General features: G+C 47.4%; 3 protein-coding genes across 5 annotated transcripts in view; 2 read left to right on the top strand and 1 right to left on the bottom strand.

Moving 5' to 3' along the window:
- Positions 1 to 17,202, top strand: part of ITGAE (integrin subunit alpha E) — a 55,424-nt gene extending 38,222 nt beyond the window's left edge. For both annotated transcript variants that reach the window (XM_061604767.1, XM_061604766.1), the window contains 11 exons: positions 1,227 to 1,359; positions 2,147 to 2,248; positions 2,980 to 3,059; positions 3,535 to 3,612; positions 5,996 to 6,062; positions 6,164 to 6,271; positions 12,971 to 13,045; positions 13,781 to 13,882; positions 14,884 to 14,979; positions 15,224 to 15,334; positions 16,664 to 17,202. In XM_061604767.1, the coding sequence (XP_061460751.1) occupies positions 1,227 to 1,359; positions 2,147 to 2,248; positions 2,980 to 3,059; positions 3,535 to 3,612; positions 5,996 to 6,062; positions 6,164 to 6,271; positions 12,971 to 13,045; positions 13,781 to 13,882; positions 14,884 to 14,979; positions 15,224 to 15,334; positions 16,664 to 16,720 (1,009 nt within the window). In that variant the 3' untranslated portion in view covers positions 16,721 to 17,202. The remainder of the gene's footprint in view (positions 1 to 1,226; positions 1,360 to 2,146; positions 2,249 to 2,979; positions 3,060 to 3,534; positions 3,613 to 5,995; positions 6,063 to 6,163; positions 6,272 to 12,970; positions 13,046 to 13,780; positions 13,883 to 14,883; positions 14,980 to 15,223; positions 15,335 to 16,663) is intronic.
- Positions 6,971 to 10,521, bottom strand: HASPIN (histone H3 associated protein kinase). The gene has a single exon (XM_061604768.1). The coding sequence runs from the start codon at positions 10,309 to 10,311 to the stop codon at positions 7,456 to 7,458; it is 2,856 nt and encodes a 951-aa protein (XP_061460752.1). The 5' UTR covers positions 10,312 to 10,521; the 3' UTR covers positions 6,971 to 7,455.
- The window catches only part of P2RX5 (purinergic receptor P2X 5), a 32,721-nt gene continuing 31,121 nt past the window's right edge, over positions 16,675 to 18,274 (top strand). For both annotated transcript variants that reach the window (XM_061604771.1, XM_061604770.1), the window contains exon 1: positions 16,675 to 16,759. In XM_061604771.1, the coding sequence (XP_061460755.1) occupies positions 16,756 to 16,759 (4 nt within the window). In that variant the 5' untranslated portion in view covers positions 16,675 to 16,755. The remainder of the gene's footprint in view (positions 16,760 to 18,274) is intronic.

Genomic DNA, 18,274 nt, shown 5'->3' with positions numbered 1-18,274 from the left:
GTTATATGCTTGGACCGCTTGGTCCTTGTTAACAATCTGGCCGCCGCATTTTGCACTAGCTGTAGCTTCCGGACTGTCTTCAAAGGCAGCCCCACGTAGAGCACATTGCAGTAATCCAAACGTGAGGTTACCAGAGCATGTACCACTGATATAAGGTCCTCCTTACTCAAATAAGGATGTAGTTGGGCTACCAACCGAAGTTGGTAGAACGCATTTCGAGCCACCGAGGCTACTTGAGTCTCGAGTGAAAGGGAAGAGTGTGATTCTAATTAGCAGGACGCTGTAAGGGCTTCGAAGTGCAGCTCCTATCAGTGATAACACAGATGCCAAAGGATGAGTTCACGGCCAGTTGGAAAAACTCGGGAAAGGACTCTCTTCACACAGGCCACCTCCTCACCCAGAAGTCTGAGCACAAGAGCCACTTCCTGAACCGAGCAATCCTTCCTTAACAGGGGCTGATACGCACAATCCTGCATTCAGTACCGTTTGAGCCTGCAAAAGGTTCGGGGTGCACATACTGCTTTGTTTCCAGATGGTGCACATCCCGTAACTTCCTGCTTGAAATCCTTTTCATGCCACAAATGTGCCGGTTTATTATTTTGTGCCGCTCCAGTGCAAGAGTGCCCCTCCAGACGGCAATAATGCAGAAACATTGGGGAGCCATCGAAGAAGAACTAATAAAACAGGATGCTGTGTGGACAGTCTAGTATAAATCCACCATTAATGCACTATTTTTGCATCAATGACATGTTGCGGAAGACATCTGCATCAAAGACAGCATCTGGAGGGGCCCAGAGAGAGGTTTTCCCTATTATCTGGGACCTTAAGAACATAAGAAGAGCCTGCTGGATCAGGCCAGTGGCCCATCTAGTCCAGCATCCTGTTCTCACAGTGGCCAACCAGGTGCCTGGGGGAAGCCCGCAAGCAGCACACCTTCAGCGTGCAAGCAGATGCTCTATCACTGGGCTGTGACCCTTCCCCAAAAGTGATGAGGGACAGGCTAATGCATGGCAGCGGCTCCATGTCAGTGGGACAGTAGAATTGACTCCAGGTTTTAGTCCGAACTTTCAAACTCCTTGAACGCCCCACTGACATGGAGACACCATCCACCACCAGGCTGACAAAAGCTTCATAATATGCTTGTTGGTCTTTACGATGCCCTGGGACATTGTGTTGCGATTACAATGTCTGTATGTCCTGAGATATTATCTCACACTTCGTTACAGGAAGGAGCTGGTGGTTGGCTCCACCAAGGAACTGGCAATGAACATCCATCTGGCAAACAGTGGTGACAACTCCCATTTGACATCTTTGGTTCTGCAGTATCCTTCAAATCTCCGTTTTACAGATGTCCAAGAGGTATTGTCTTTGAACTCTCCTAGTGTTTGTCTTTTGTACCCCAAATCAGGGAAAGGCTGCAGCACACTGGTAGAGCACGTTTGCATGCATAAGGTCCCAGGTCCAAATCCTCGTCATTTCCAGGTAGGGCTCAGAGACACCACCCCCATCTGAAACCCTGAAGTGCTGCTGCTGCCAGCCAGTGTAGTTGGGAAAATGTCAGCCTTTAATTCAGAACCATGAGGACTGGAATCTTGCTTTATTTTCCGGGGAAGAGCTATAGCTCAGTGGCAGAGCACCTACTTTGCATGCAGGCGGTCCCAGGTTCAAGCTTTGGCATCTATAAGTAGGGCTGGAAATGTCCCCTGCTTGAAACCCTGGGGAACTGCTGCCAGTTAGTGTAGACAGTATGGAGCTAGATGGGCCAATGGTCTGACTCTAATAAAGGGACTAGTTATATGTTTGCAAACGGCAGAGTAGAAGTTAAAAAAAATGAAAGGGCATGTCCTCCTGTGGTTTTTGATTGTTACATGAACATGGCTCAGTAGTAGAGAACACCTGTTCCGCGTGCCAGAAGGGTTAGATCAAGTAGAAGGTGATAGGGAAAGACCCTGTCTCTGCTTGAGATCCTGCAGAGCTGCTGCCAGTCAGAGCAGACAGCACTGGGCCAGACTGACCAGGGATCTGACCTGGTGTAAGGCAGATTCCTGTGTTCCTCGCTATCTCCCCAGATGTCCCAATAACCTCCTGTTTCTGGGGCATGCTGATCTGAAGGGGGATTCTTATTTTTAAAAAAATGTCTTGACAGATTTCCTCTCCGACCATTGACTGTGACACCTCTCAGCCAACCTCAGTTTCATTCTCGTCTCTGCACTGCAAGGTTGGACATCCTGTGTTCAAGAAATCTACAGTAAGTCTATCACCAGAGTAGCCACCCCCCTAAATTGACGTCTGCCTCTTGCCTTCAACACCCCTCCCTGGCCATTGGCTGGGCTGTTTTATTTATTTATTGTACTTATATACCACCTCATAGCCGAAGCTCTTTGGGCAGTTTACCGTAACTAAAAACATTAAAACAAATATATAAATTTAAAAACACACCTTTTAAAAACAATTTAAAACACAATTTAAAAATTTAACACAATTTAAAACACATGCTAAAATGCCTGGGAGAAGAGGAAAGTCTTGACCTGGTGCCGAAAAGAAAACAGTGTTGGCGCCAGGCGCACCTCGTCATATGGATCATTCCATGATTTGGGGGCCACCACTGAGAAGGCCCTCTCCCTGTTGTGTGACATCATGGAATGTCCGCCAAGCATTCTGGCTGCTCAGGCAGAACCTGTTGAGGAGAATATTGATATATTGTGGAAAAGCAATACGTAGTTTAACTGGGAAAAGGCTTACCACCATCCCCAGAGCTGCCATTTTGTGTTATCCCTCCCCAAGGCTACCATTTTGTGACCAGAGCCCACAGCACTTTCTCAACATTCCATGTGTGCCGCAAACGCTGGCAACCCATGAGAGAACAACCAAGTAACTGCCCATCAAAGTTTAAAATTGGAAGGTTTCATTTTTTTGATTCATTTTGATTCGTTTTTTGATTCAATATCTAATTCTCTCTCTCCCTCGTGTGTTGCACAGGCCAATTTTTCAGTGATCTGGCAACTAGATGGGAAGCCGTTCCCCACAAATTTTGCTAACATCACTCTTAGCATTACCAAGTAAGTGGTTGCTCTCCCCTGAAAGCAATTGACATCAACAGGGCAAATGACCGTGATCAACATGTTAAAAGAATTTTCTATGTATAATGTTTTATTAACACACATCGCCAAAGTAGATTGGGACAAGCTTGAATCTAAAACTTCTAGAGGCCACTACTGGGTGGGGGAGACTGTTTGAAAGTAATGGAAATGGACTGCTTCAAGTCGATCCCAACTTATGGAGACCCTATGAATAGGGTTTTCATGGTTAGCGGGATTCAGAGGGGGTTCACCATTGCCTCCCTCTGAGGCTGAGAGGCAGTGACAGGCCCAAGGTCGCCCAGTGAGCTTCATGGCTGTGTGGGGATTCGAACCCTGGTCTCCCAGGTCGTAGTCCAACCCTCTAACCACTATGCCACACTGGCTCTCACTTTCAAAGCAATAAGATACTGCAAAAGGGTAACAGATCCTGCAGATCCTCAACTTATTTTCACAGCGCCAACAGAAACAGCACACCCCTGCGAGAGGAACATTCCCTCGGTGTGAAATACGCCTTCATCGCCATCCTCAGCAGGTAAACAGCCTCCAGGAAGAGCCAAAGCAAGAACATGTCTTTTGACGCAAAAGAATGAGACCCGATATGGGAGTCCGTCTGTGTTCGTCAGGTTTAAAACTCATTTAGATTTACAGGATCCTCTGAATGCCAGATGTTGAGAATTGCAGGTGTGGAGAGAAGGCTGTTAGGTCTTCCTTGTGGGCGGCCTCCTATTGGGGCATCATTGGGATGGTCACTGAGAGAACAGGCTGAACTAGACGGGCCATTGCTTTGATCCAGCAAGGCTCTTCTAAGGTTCTTCTAAAGGATTAGGTGAATTAATAAAGGAGAAGGCTATCAGTGGCTACTAGCCACGATTATTATATACTACCTCTAGTTTTGGATGCAACAGACCTGAGTGCCAGTTGCTGGGAATCACAAGTGGGGGACAGCTGCTCTTGCACTCAGGTCCTGCTTGTGGGCTTCCGTGTGGGACATGCAGTCCGCCACTGTGAGGACAGGATGCTGGAGTAGATGGGTGTTTGGCCTGATCCAGCGGCCAGGCTCTTCTTACGTAGCGCAAGGATGGCCTCTCTTGGATGAGAAACACTTTCCACCCTGAATGGGAGGCATCTGCATAAACTGTGCAGACACTGTGCCAAAAAGAGTGCCCAGCCCCAGCGGAGCGGCTGCGTTAGTCTGTTGCAGCAAGAATAGTTTCATTTCCCCTTTGAAACAGTGAGGCTCCTGCTTTGCATGCAGGAGATTGCAGGGTCAGTCCCCGACAGCGTCTCCGGGAAGGGCTGGGGAAGAGACTCCCACCTGAAGTCCTGTGAAGCCATTGCCAGTCAGTGTTGACGAGGAGCTAGATAGTTCCAACTATGTATAAGGCAGGTTCCTTGGTTCCTATTTAAATGGGCCCTTTACTCAGAACTATGAGTAGGATCTTGCTTTATTTTTAGGGCAAGGACCAGAGCTCAGCGGCAAAGCACCTGCTTTGCATGCGGAAAGTCCCAGATTCAATCCGCAGCATCTCCAGAAAGCGTTGCTGCCAGTCAGTGTAGACAATACTGAGCTAGGCTGACCCATGTTCTGACTCAGTTCAAGGCAGTGTCCTATGTTCTAATTGTTCAGTTAATTGCTCACCTTTCACCATAAGGTCCCAGGGCATGTTGCAACAATTTAAAATAAGGTTTTTAACCCATGTAATACAAAGCACAGCTAGAATAATAGAGTGGCCCCCAAAAACATTCATCTTTATAGCATCAGCGTTCTCAAATTAGAGCCCAATTCATCTAATGAAGTGAATTCCAGCCCACAAAAAAAGCAGATGATGTAACAAAATGTGTTCGCTATGGGACTGTTTGTAAAACCCCTAGCAGGGCAACACCATGTTATGTAGACCAACCACAATGTCACAAAATCACAAGCACGCTTTTGAGTAATCAGCGCTCACTAGTCTGTAATGTTTTGGTTGAACTAATTAAGGCATTGCTCTACTGTGCTTCCTCCCCCCATACACACACACGGACCAACACTGCTTTTTTTCCCCTTCGTTATTGGCAATCTACTTTCACTCTGCATCTCAGAAATCCCTTCTCTCTGAAAATGCAAGGAGATATTAACATAAGAGCCTGGCTGCTGAAAAGGGCCAAAGGGGCCCCATCTAGTCCAGCAGCCTGTCCTCACAGTGGCCAACCAGATGCCCCACTGATAAGCCTGCAAGCAGGACCTGAGGGCAACAGCAACTCTTTCCCACTTGCAATTCCCAGCAACTGGTGTTCAGAGGCACACTGCCGGGGTGGTGGTGGACTTGATGGCCTTATAGGCCCCTTCCAACTCTACTGTTCTGATTCTATGATAGCAGAGATAGAGCATAGCCATTGTGGCAAAAGCCCTCCCCCCTCCAGTGGTTTCCAGCAACTTGTATTCGGAAGCAGACTGCCATCAAGATGCTAGTGGAGGAAAGATCTCAGCCTAAGCAGAACAGGGTTGTTTTGACTTTTTTCCTACCTTCTACCAAAGCCCCTTGTGCCTCCACCACAACGGACAGAATACTGAGCTCTTCTTCGCGTTTCCTCCCTTTGGAGAAGTGGCCAGTGTGGCATCTTCCAAGGTTTGGGCTCCCAAGTCCCAGCCTGGCCAACAGTCAGGGATGATGGGAGTTGGAATTCAACCGCATCAGGAAGACTGATGGCTCCTCCTGCCTCAAAGCCTTGTGCTGCCATAGAAATCTGATATCCTATAAAAGCCTCTGAGGGTGGATCTGAAGAGATCCAAGGAACCCCACGATTGCACCAGTGTGTGCGCACATGTTGTGCAACATTCAAGCTCACTGTGCTCCCCATGCACTGATTATGCGTGGTTTTGAAAGGGACAAACAGCCATCTAACTAATTGATCTTTTAAATATTTGCTCATAGGCCGCTTTCAACCGTATATGTGAGCGTGGGCGAAGGAGCCTCTCAGAGCACCCACTTCACATTTAACGTAGGTACAAAGCCACTGACTTTGACCGATTCATGCTTCAAAGGGATCGATGCCAGTTCTTACCCCTTCTGTTTTTTTTTTTTAAAAAAAAATCTTTATAGATCAACAGGAAGAACCAATTTGGGACACAGCTTCAGTTGCTAATCTGGGTCCCCGTCGTCACAGACAACCACCGGATTGCAAGCATAAAGAATGCAGCGGGGATGCAGGTAACAGTTTTCCAGCTACGAGCACCTATGCAAGCATGAAGCTGCTGTGATGGCCCAGTGCCAGGCTCTCCTCCAGTGCCTCCAAAAGGGCATTTCCCTAACCAGTGGGGGTGGTGCCCATTGGCACTGGCGGGGCGGAAGGCAGGGAGCTCAAAAGGTAGGCGGAGCCGTCATTGGGATGCACAAAGCCTGCACATTCTGTCCCCGTCCTCCCTGCCGAGACCACTGACAATCTGGACTGGCTGGCTGGGGGCAGACTGAGGTCGGTAGGGCAGTGCCCCATTTGACCAGCTTCCACGGTCCCCTACCCTGTTCTGGCTGTCCAGGAGCCTTTAGGCCCTGCCCAGATCTTTCCAACTGCAGCACCAGGAGACTCCCATCTCTACGATGCCTCCGGTGAGACCTCCCATCTGCCTGCTCAAACTTCCCTTTTGCAGAATTATCAGCATTAGAGATGCTTTTTCCCCACCCACCCCTGTAAGTTATTATGGGATAGCAGGGTGCTGGTCCAGAGTGAGCACAGGCACAGCACCCTTTTCCTAGCCTGGGAATGATGCAACACCTGTCCAGGGAGATGCAATTCATTTTTGTGACCTCTGGGTTTGCTAGATTAAAAACTACCAGGCGAGGAGATAGAGAGGAGAGCCCCTGAACCTCAAGAGTCCTGCTAAGCCTTTTGAGCAGAGATGCAGGGTAGAATTTATAGTACACAAATTATATTTGATCCAGCCATTACAAAAAATATCATTAAAAATACATACAGATTGGGCCCATATAAATTTTTACCAATATAAAACAATCATTTATCAGATTTAATACTGTAAAAGTTAAACTAGCAAATGCATGTTACAGTCTTTAGTTTTGTTTTAAAACAAGCTACAATGCTAAAGGAGTAAAATCCTACAAGACTTAAAAAAAGATTTAAAATAGTGGCTTTCATTAAAAGCATGTGGAACTAAAACTCTAAATTAAAATGTGCTGGATCTAAAGGGTTTTTTTTTTAAAGACATGTATTAAGGCAAAACACAAACCAATTAACTTTGAAGATGTGCTGCAATTTACAAAAAGTTGACTTAATATTAGAGAGGGGAGAGAAAGCTTTTATAAAATGCAACAAAACATTGTGTGTGTATTTATAAAAGCACTTAAGATTCTCCATCTGCCAACCCCAAGGATCAGTTTAATCACTGGAAGAAGCTACTTGTGTTCAGCAAGTCTGTGGCAGACCCGAAACCGAGAACCTCGTCACAGAACCGCTTCAGCTGTTTCTGCGCCTGTCTCAAGGCAGGCGCTGTTGGCTTCTTTCTGTAAGACACCTCTTTCAAAAGTTTGTCGGCTAAGTAGTGAAGCCATAAGATGTTGCTGTGGGGAAAGTAGTCAGCCCAGCTGTTTGCATTCTCCTCCCTCATCTGCCTGTAAATGTCAAACTGATAGTCGCCTCTCCCTTGGAAGATTTCCTCGTCAGTGGAGAGGTCACAGTACACCGTTAAACAGTCCTTCTCCAACCTTGAAAAGGTGTAGTCAATAATGTTCACAAGGATTCCTTGCGTGGGGAGCGTGTGGGTTACCCCATTCAACGTAAAGCTCACCTCCTTTAAGTTGGTTTTCTTCACCAGCACGTTGCCCCAGTGGAGATCTCGATGCTCAAAGTGCAAGGCTTCCTCGGCTACGGCCAAGGATGCTGTTACTTGATGCAAGATGCTCTTGGATGCCGCCACAGAGGTCAGCTGCCGGTTCCGCATGCTTTCCAGGTCCATGCCCCCAAACTCAAACTCCAAGACCATGAATAGCTGCTGGTCTCCAAAGAAGTCCGGCCGATCGTTTTCAGACTCTCTCACCCTGTGGTATTCATCCCAGGCCGTCAGAAGCTGGTCAGGGTAGGCCCCTTGCACACAGTGTACAGAATACAGACTGATAAACCCAGACGTTTGATGAAACTCCTCGTCTGCCAAAAGGCTGAGCTCTTTTGAAATGATGATCTCGGGTAAGATCTCCCTGAAGGTCTTTTGAGGCTCTCCATTCACTCGGTCGCTCCCTTCAATGGGGATTATTTTTAAAGCTGTGACCCCTCTCTCACCTTCTGTCCTGAAAACCTCTCCAAATACACCTTCTCCAATTTTCTCACATTTTTGCATCTTATCAGGGGGGATGCATTCCTCGAAGGAGATGGGACCCTCCTGCTGGCATTCCCCGTATACTTTTTCCTCATCCGTCAGCGTCACCTCCAGCATAGAAAAAGAGGTCATGGGTGACAGTAGGACCATAGAAGAGGCAGGACAAATTGAGTAACCCAGTTTTTTAGTGAAGGGGGTCTTGGGGGGCTCCCTGACAGAAGAAAAAGAAGTGCTGGCGATGCTGCTGCAGTTTTCAGCTTCGGAGACAATAATCTTTTTCTTATGAAGGGAGAAAGAAGCTCGAATCCTGCGCCACAAGCTGGAATTCTTAAACGAGGACTCCGGAGACAGAAAAGACAAGGAAAGGTCATCTTCCATTTCGTTGCACTTCAGGCGTTCCTGAAGGAAGGAAGAATCAGCCTGGTGTTTCCACCTCACATTTTTCTTGTGTGTCAGTTTCTTCAGCTTTCCTCGCTGCTCCCACCGCCTGGAACTAAATCCGGAGATGCAAGCTTTCCTACCAGTGCCTACAGCACGAGCTGTGGGGACCACCTGGCTGCTGCCACTCCTGGTGTCAGACACTCTAGGTAGGCCAGTGGGGGAATCTGAATGCAAGATAGCTTCTTTCTTCCAGGAAAGGTGGTCCGCCACTTGTTTTCCAGTGGAGTGACTAGCCAACCAGTTTGGTACCACTTGATTGTCCAGGAGCACAACAGGCTGGAGATGGGGGCTACTTGGGTCCTTTTGACCTTTGTCCTCCTCTTCTAAGAGAGCTCCATTTAGCTCACCAAATGTCTGCAGGGGACTGGAACACACCTGAACTGAGACACGCTGTCTCTTGTGAACAAGAGGTGCTGCATTTTTTGGCAAGGAGAGGGCAATCTTGCCATCACACATTTGGGCTCGCAGCTGAAAAGCTCCACGAGAAGAATGTAACAGCTTGACATCAGTATTTGGCAACTCGGTCGGCTTCTGGCCACAATCTGTATCAGGACTGTGAAGACAACCAGGGCTAGTCGCAGAGCATCCCAGCGAGGTTATGAGCCCTTCCTTGTCTCCCGAGGGCGCTTTGGCCTGGCTACAGAAACTGCGAGACTGCAAGGCTGCATGGCTTTCCAAGGGTGTGCAAGGCAAGCTGCTGAGGCGCAGCAGGGACAGTGGAGGAGGCCCAGTCTGGGAATCTCCCCGCAGAGGCTTCTGCTGCAGGGCGCTGGACTCTTCCTGGGCTAAGAGCTCAAAGCTGCCTTCCATCTTCCCGGTGTCCCTGTTTACCTTCAGTGAGCTCAGCTCAGAGAGGGCATCACTGCTACGCCAGCTGTCGACCTTCAACCTCTCCTGTGGACTGATGCAACAGCAGCAATAGCAGTAAGAGTCAGGGCTGCCCTGCAGGGCACTCTCTTCCTCCTCCAAATCCTTTCTGGCCAGCCGAGAGGTCAACAGGGGCAGCTCGGGGGTGCTCGACAGCAATGGGAACTGTCCTCGCTGGCGTCCCCAGGGGGCTTCTACGAGGGGGCGCCGCTGGGTGATGTTCCTGCGCAGAGGGGTGGGGGGCACGAAGGCGCTGGCTCCTCCCTGGGCCTCGGCCTTTTTCTGCAGGGCCTGATTCTCTTTGGCCCCCACTTCCTTCTTCTTCTTGGCTGCGCCCTTCCTGCGAGGGGGCGGCTTCTTCCGCTGCTGGGCCCTACGGAGTCCTTTAGGGGGCAGGAAATCCGGGTCTTCAAAGCAGAGGGAGGGCGACGAGGCCGTGGCTGAGGTGGAGCTGGCGCTGGAGCTGAAGAAGCGCCTGGGGTCCACCTGGGGCGAGATCCAAGGGGCGGGCTTCGGCGGCAGGCGTCTCAAGGCAACAGCAGCGTCCGCCCGCCCCCGGCCTCGCCGCCCCCGCAGCCCCGAGTAGGTCCTCAGCAGCCGCGGGCGGAGCTGCTCCATGCGAGCGCGGAAGCAGACCCAGCCCGACTGTCCCCTTCCCCCACGGGAAGTGGCCGGCCGGAAGCGGGAGGGCGGGATCCCGCGAAGTGGCTTCTGTTTCTCCCCCGCCTTTCTCCCATTGCTTCCTCAACCAGGCCAAAACAGGTCGCTCAAGGCGCCCGCCGCCATTTCAAACCCAACTCTCGCGATGCCGGTTTCGTTTAGTCTCGCGTCTCACCCCCCCTCCTCCTCGCGAGGCTTCGACGGTAAATATCGCCCAATCGGAGGGCACCAAGCGAAAGCCGATCGAGGACCCAAACTCTCGCGAGGTCGCGGTTTGTTTGTTTTTAAGGCTTCTTGCAACGTTCGGAGCGCGCAGCCAATGGGAGGAGAGAAATTTAAGCGCGCGCGCTGGTTCGGATTTGTTTGGTTTCTTTGCTCGTTCCGGGTCTCTTTCCATATCTTCCCGTCTCTATGGTATGGCTCTGCATCTCCATTTCCGGCTCTAGGAGTTTGTTGTGTGGAGAGCAACAGCCACTCTCCATTTTGAGTGGCCAGGCGGTGGAAAGTTGCCTCAGTGGCGTGTGTGTAATTTGGGAGCTAGACTGCAATCCAGTGCATGTCTACTCTGAGGTGAGTTCCACTGGGTTCAGTGGGTCTTACTCCCAGGTAAGTGTGTACTGGATTGCAGTCTTGGTCATGCCCATCAATTCCAACGGGGCTATTCTTGAGTAGTCGACAATGCAGCCCAATATTTATTTCATTTTATTTATCTCGGGTATTTATAACCTTGATATTCAAAATTTCTAAGCGGCGTACATAAATGTTATAAAGGAGAGGACCCATACAAAAAATGAGTAAAATTCATCACACAGAAAATGACTTTAAAATGTCTGCTGAAATAGGATACATTTACATCTTGCCGTTGCATGGTGTAAAAAACCAACCTGAACAATCAGGATTTTGACTTAACTTGGGTCCATTAATTTTAGTGGGTCTACTCAGTAAGAGACCCTCCGTGGCGCAGAGTGGTAAGTGGCGGTAACACAGCCGGAGTTCGATTCCAACGGAAGGAGGAAGTCGAATCTCCGGTAAAAGGGGTCGAGGTCCACTAAGCCTTCCATCCATCTGTGGTCGGTAAAATGAGTACCCGGCATATGCTGGGGGGTAAAGAAAGGCCAGGGAAGGAACTGGCAATCCCACCCCATATATACGGTCTGCCTAGTAAACGTCGCAAGACGTCACCCTAAGAGTTGAAAACGACTCGCACTATAAATGCAGGGACACCTTTACCTTTTACTCTGAGTAAAATGTAGTTGGCTCCAAACTCTAGGTAATATTCAAATTACTAATACTATGGATTGCAAATACAGTTGTCCACAATAAATGACACATTAAGCAAATCAATAGTTAATATCCTTTGCTGTTGATTTATTTGTTACATTTATATTTTAATTTTTCTCCAAGAAGATCCGTTTTTCCTTGCAACAACCCTGTGAGGTAGGTTAGGCTGAGGGACAGTGACTAGTGGCCCTATATATTTAAAAACAATTATAAATAAAGCTCTTTCATTGCCTCCCTCAACAGAACATAAACTATATGGTTGAGCATTTATCTTGGCATTCTTTCATTACAGTGCATAATAAACATGTAATTAATAAAACAATTACAGCCAGGTTGATGAGGGTCCTTGGAGTGCAAGAACACCAGCATGCAGGTGCTGGGGTTTTATTGTCTGCTAATTTACTTTTTTCTCTGTACGTACATATGCATTCAAGACTAGATTTTTTTTTGTAACATTCAGTTTATTTTATGCTTGATAAAGAGTTAGCGTCTCGCCAGGAATCAAATCCCCACACCAGGGTTCGAATCCCCACACAGCCATGAAGCTCACTGGGTGACTTTGGGCCAGTCACAGCCTCTCAGCCTCAAAGGAAGGCAATGGGAAACCCCCTCTGAATACCGCTTACCATGAAAACCCTATTCATAGGGTCGCCATAAGTCGGGACTTGAAGACAGTCCATGTCATGTGTCAAAGTGTTAGGCTTTCTGCTAATAAATTAATAGTGGCAGCTGCTAGGCTGTCAAAAGCTACATTCCAAATTGGTCGTCTCACCCTTCAACTGTAACATAATAATTATAGACTACACTGTAGGCTAGCAATAACCACTTCCTCCTTTTAGTGGTGTGGGGTTCTTGTGTTCTTACCTGTGAACCCTTCAAAAAGTAAGACAAATTCATGGAGGATCAGTGGCTAGTTGGCCACTATGGCTATCCTTCGTCCACTGTCAGAGTCATTATGCCCCTGAATACCAGTTTCTGGGAATTGTAAGTGGAGAGAGCGTGTTTGCTCTCAGGACCTGCTTGTGGGCTTCCCATTGGGGCATCTGGTTGCCCACTGTGAGAACAGGGAGCTGGACTAGATGGGCCACTGGCCTGATCCAGTAGCCAGGCTCTTCCTGTCTTCTTATGTTAAAAGAAACAACAGTACACAACTGAAATTCTGTATGACCTTAAGTACTGTGGGTTCTATGTATCCAAGTTTTACTCAGAGCTGACATGTTGAAATCAATGGATCAAAGTTAGTCAGGTCCCTTAATTTCAGTGAGGGCTCCTGTGAGTATGACTTAATGTTGGGATACAACTCTGTATTATTAATTTGTTTCTCTTCTTCCATCAGAACACCACTGTGTGCAGAACTGAGAGTGTTTTGAGCCAGGACGTCTGGACAGATCTTGGATCCACAGACTCCAAGGTAAAATGGTGGGGAAGATGTTCTGTTTGCGGATATGTTCCTGCCTTTTTGCCTCTCAAAGGCAGCTTACAGCATAAAATTTTGTACAATCAAAAAGGGGTGGGTGGGGAGGGAGAGACAGAGAAATTAAACAGGAGTCACACACACCCCTCAGAAAAATCTGTTTAGCAGGAAAGGGTATAAACCAGGTGTGGCCCTCCAGGTGGTGCTGAACTATGACTCCCATTACCCCTGGGCGTTGGCAATGCTTGCTAGGGCTGATGGGAATTGTAGTTCAGCAACACCTGAAGGGCCAAGGTTCGTCACTCCTGGTATGAACATTTTTAGCAACCTGGGTCTGAGGGTTACAATCAAAGGTTGCTTCCACCATTTACATTTCCAAAACAGGAGCAACTGGGGAAAGTGTTCTGTGCTATTAATGCACAGTTGGTTGGTGCATAATTTGTGGCAACGAAATATGTTCGTTTTTTATTGTGGACCCAAGAGTCTTTAAATCAGGGCGTTCCCAAACTTTTTTGTCCTGTGGACCACTTGCTGATGGCCGTGGTGGACCACTTAATGATTATTCTGCCTATTGTAGCAATTGTGCTGTGCTGTGCTAAATGCTGTATGGTTTTTCATTATATTTGTATTGCTTCTGCGAAGGCAGAGTTGCATTGTGCCCTGTAATTATCTCTCTTGCTTGGTATGTGCTGTGTTTTGAAAAAATATAACTCTGGTGTGTTTCTCTTTCAGGACAGCGAGAGAGTCTCATACCAGCTAGTCAACTGCAGCATCACATCAGAGAAGGAGGATGTGGTTGTGACGGCAGAGCTACCTTTAGCTAATTCCATACAGGTATACACTGGGAGAGGGGAAGATCCATTATTGATTAGAATGGCAGTGTGGAAGCTCTGGCCTGTGGGTCAAATTTAACCCTCCAGAAGTTCAAATTTGGCCCGGGAGGCTGTTTTCCCCAAACTGTGCCCCATCCTGGATTAGTATTTGTATTAGCATTAATTAATTAAATTTATATCCCACCCTTCCTCCCAAGGGAACCCAGGGCAGCAAACAAAATAATTTAACAACACCGAAAAGGCATTCTAAAAACAGTTTCAAACATTCTAAAAAACAGTTGCAGATGAAAGCATTCTTCTGTGCAGTGATCTCCAGGTTGCCAGAAACAGTTTCCTTCAGCCATCCAATGCTTGGGTAAACAGTTTTACATTCCTCCTTAAAGCCAATAATGAGAGAGACAGACACTCCTCACTGGGGAGGGCACTCCACAAATAGGGAGCCATCACTAAAAAGGCCCCGTCATGGGCACCACCACCACGGCCTCATGTGAGAACATCAGACTGTGTCCAACTCAGTTTTACTCAGTTTTGAAATGAATGGATCCATATTAGTAATGTCCATTATTTTTAATGTGTCTACTCTGAGTAGGACTAGCACCCATACTGCCTTATCCTGAATTGGATCCTTGGTCCATCTTCCTCAATATTGTCTGCACTGGCATGCCCCGCTTTAAGTATTGGAAATTATGTGGAACAGCTTACCTGAAGAGATACGCCTGGCGCCTATGGTATTTTCTTTCAGGCGCCAGGTTAAGACCTGGTTATACTCCCAGGCATTTTAATGTTAATGTTCATGTTTAATATTTTTAGTCTTAAATTTGCTGATATTTGTTATTGATTTTATTGTAATATTATAATATTGTATTTTAACCTTGTTTTGTACACCGCCCAGAGAGCTACTAGCTATGGGCGGTTTATAAATGAAATGAAATAAAATAAATAAATAAATTCCACTTTGGAATAGCTAATGTTGTTATGGCTTGTTCCCTTTCTTCCTTTTAGATCCTAAAAGACAGAACTGACTTGCTGGTTCGAGGGGAAATTGATTTCAACAGGAACCTTTATGTGGGGCTGAATGCAGAACATCACAAAGCAGAGGTGACTAGGGAGAGGCGAGGGGCCTGGGGCCTTTTCCACAGGGAAGGATGAGAGGAGAATCAAAGCTGAGACACAGGGCTCTTCTTGATTGTTAGCACCAGGGCCGGCCCTGTCATTGGGCAGCAAGGCGACTGCTCCATGCAGCTGATTTTGGGTGTCACAAAAGGGCAGCAAATGGTTATTATATTGAGATTTCATCTTTGTGCTTAGATCTCCTAAGTGGCTTTTGCCTCTTTGTACGTAGATCAAGGTTATCTTGTTGAAGGAGAAAGTGTTTGATTTCGTTCCGGTCATCGTTGGAAGCTCTGTCGGTGGCTTTGTCCTCTTGCTTCTCATCATTGTTGCCCTTTGTAAGGTCAGTATTCCTTTCACAGAGCCTCTGGTTCTCATTCCTTTGTGAATATGTTTTTGAAATAGACTAGATCATTTCAGAATGTTGTTGCTGGGAGCACGTGGTGCTTCTTTATTCTCTGTGTTGCCAGACTTGTCGGGGTCTGAGTTTGTGAGCGAGCGTCAAAGAGGTTGGTATAGACACCAGGCACACGTGTTCCATATCCGGGAAGGGGCATGGGCCAGTGGCAGAGCCCTTGCTTTGCATGCAGAAGGTCTCAGGGTCAATCCCCGACATCTCCAGGCAGAGCTAAGGAAGATCTGGGCCTAAAACATTGCGGGGGGGGGGCACTGCCAATCTGTTTAGGTCAGGGATACCCAACGTGGCATCCTCCACATGTTGCTGGACTCTTAATTCCCATCAGCCCCAACCAGCATGGCCAATGGATCAGGGAGGCTGAGAGTTGTAGTTCAAAAACATCTGGAGGACGCCATGTTGGCTGTCCCTGGTGTAGGCAACATTGAGCTAGGCGGACCAATGATCTGACGTGGTATAGGCTGTCCACTGTCAGAGGCAGTGAATGCTCCTGAATACCAGTTGCTGGAAACTGCAGGAAGGGAGACTTGCTGTTGTGCTCAGGTCCTGCTTGCGGGCTTCCTGTTGGGGCATGTGGGTGGCCACTGTAAGGAAAGGATGCTGGACTAGACGGGCCCCCTTTGACCTCATCCAGCAGCTGGGCTTATCTTCTTATGTAGCTCTGGACTCCAACTCCCATCCTCCCTGACCATCGGCCACGCTACCGGGGGCTGATGGGAGTCAGAGTCCAAAAAAACCTCGGGAGGGCCACAGCTGTTCCTCATCCCTGGTCTAGAGCTAAGCTCCGTTGTTGCAGGCGTGTGCAAAAGGGTTTGCATTAGAACTCTCCCCTCATGTGCTCACACAAGCATGCAACACAAACGTAAAATAATAATAATAATAATAATAATAATAATAAATTTAATTTTTGAGTCGCCTATCTGGCCGAAACCACTCTAGGCGACGTACAACATTAAATTCAACAATACATAATAATACAATACATAATAAAATACAGCGCAGTCAACAATAACCATTTTAAAAAGCGGCAGTACAGGGCCATCAATAGACAGTTTTAAAACAATATAAAGAAATTAGCCCACCCCGGGGACCCCAAAGGCCTGTCCAAAGAGCCATGTTTTTAAGGCTCGGCGAAATGTATCTAGAAATGTAAAAGATATTATTATTTTTTATCTTTAAAAATAAAATTCGAATTACAGAAAGAAGTTTGCTGGATCCCCAGTGCCTTATTTCTGCTTTTTTCCCCACCTCCTCCAGTGTGGTTTTTTCAAAAGGAATTACAAAGCTATGATGGAAGAGCAGCGTGACTCCTGAGGGCAAAACGGAGCAAGACATTCTAGAACGGAATTATGGGTAATCTCTCTTGAAACCGCGAGACAAAATCAGATTGGGACTCTTAATTTTGTTCTTTTTATTAATGTTATCCCATTCTATAGGCTGGGATGGGATCCTCCGTGTAAGTCTTGTGTTCTTGAAAGCAGCTGTTACAGATCTAATTTGGGGATCTTGCAGGCTTTTGTTTTGCAATCTAGTCCTCCACTTTGGGTTAGGCTACAGTCATCTTGAGTTTGTGATCGATTTGTCCGTCCAAGTGTTCCTGCGCATCAGATACCTCGTTCAACATTCCATCTTAAGTCTGTCACCAGATGCAGAGTCTGTGGTTTCACGATCAGCCAATGATTTTCCTTCCCCCAGTCCCCCTTGCTCTGTTTTTACCATCCAGCCTGAATGACTGTAGAGCTCAAAAGCTTGCCTGCTAATTTTCGTTGTCCTAATAAAAGTATTGCCCTAACGTGGATTTTGAAAACGGCCAAGTCTTTGATTCTGAATCAAGTAGAATAATAATTCATTTCATGGTAGGAGTGAATTTAATTTTGCACAGGCCCAGGTTTGTTTATGATGGTTCCAAAAGCACCTGCCTACAATCTGCTTTGGTTTACTGGATCTTTGGATCCTAATTTTAAAATTTTATCACAGTATGCACATCAAGGCTGTGATTCTTCTCGATTCTTTAGCTCGTTCTAGTTGTGATGATGTACACCTTGCTTGCAGGCCCACACAGACAGGAGGGCAAGCCATAACCCGGTGGCAGAACACCTGCTTTGCATGCAGAAGGCCTCAGGTTCAAATCCTCAATGGAGTCTCCAAGTAGGGCTGGGAACATTTCCCGTCTGAAACCCAGGAGAGCCGTTGCCAGACAGTGTAGATCAGGGATAGCCAATGTGGCGCCCTCCAGATGTCGTTGGACTACAGCTCCCATCTGCCTTGACAGCCAGCATGTCCAATGATCAGGGATGGCTGGAGTTAGGAGTCCAGCAACATATGAAAGGGCTTTATTCAGGATTGTGAGCTCTATTTGCTGACCTCTTTTGTTTTTTAAGGCTGTTTGATGATTGGGAAGGGATGTCACTGACGAGCTGTGCTGTAAATAAATATTCCTCTTTGTGTCCAGACAGCTGTAAAACTCAGTTTTTTCCCTGGATGCATCTACCTCCTGGCCATTTTCTTGTGGTTGGAGTGCCGATTTCAAAAGCAGCTTGGGCACTTGCTGCTGTGCATTTACATGTGACAGCTGGACACCACCACCCTTCTTGCTCCAACAAAGTCAACCAATGGTCCCCTCCCCCCCAAAAAAGGAAAAGCCCACCTGCACAAACGTGGCCTTTTGAAAAGAGCTGATATGGACTGGGAAAGTTGTCAGAATTCCTCCTCTTCAGTTTCGTTCTCCTGTCCGTTGCCGGAGGCAGGCTCAGTCCATCTGAAGATGTGTGCATGGAGAGTCCCTAGTTAGGACTGTAGGGACAGCCTGACACTGCTGCCCACAGAAACCTGCATGTCCAGTTGACCTTGATTTTTAACCTCTTGGCT

The sequence above is a fragment of the Rhineura floridana genome, chromosome 21 (genome assembly GCF_030035675.1).
Source record: "Rhineura floridana isolate rRhiFlo1 chromosome 21, rRhiFlo1.hap2, whole genome shotgun sequence".
NCBI classification, from domain to species: domain Eukaryota; kingdom Metazoa; phylum Chordata; class Lepidosauria; order Squamata; family Rhineuridae; genus Rhineura; species Rhineura floridana.
Note: the sequence above shows the minus strand (reverse complement) of the source record. Positions and strands in the feature narration are given on the sequence as shown.

What these genes read in the sequence shown, in the direction of transcription:
- HASPIN (XM_061604768.1), bottom strand. Translation starts at nt 10,311, where the DNA reads ATGGAGCAGCTCCGCCCGCGGCTGCTGAGGACCTACTCGGGGCTGCGG.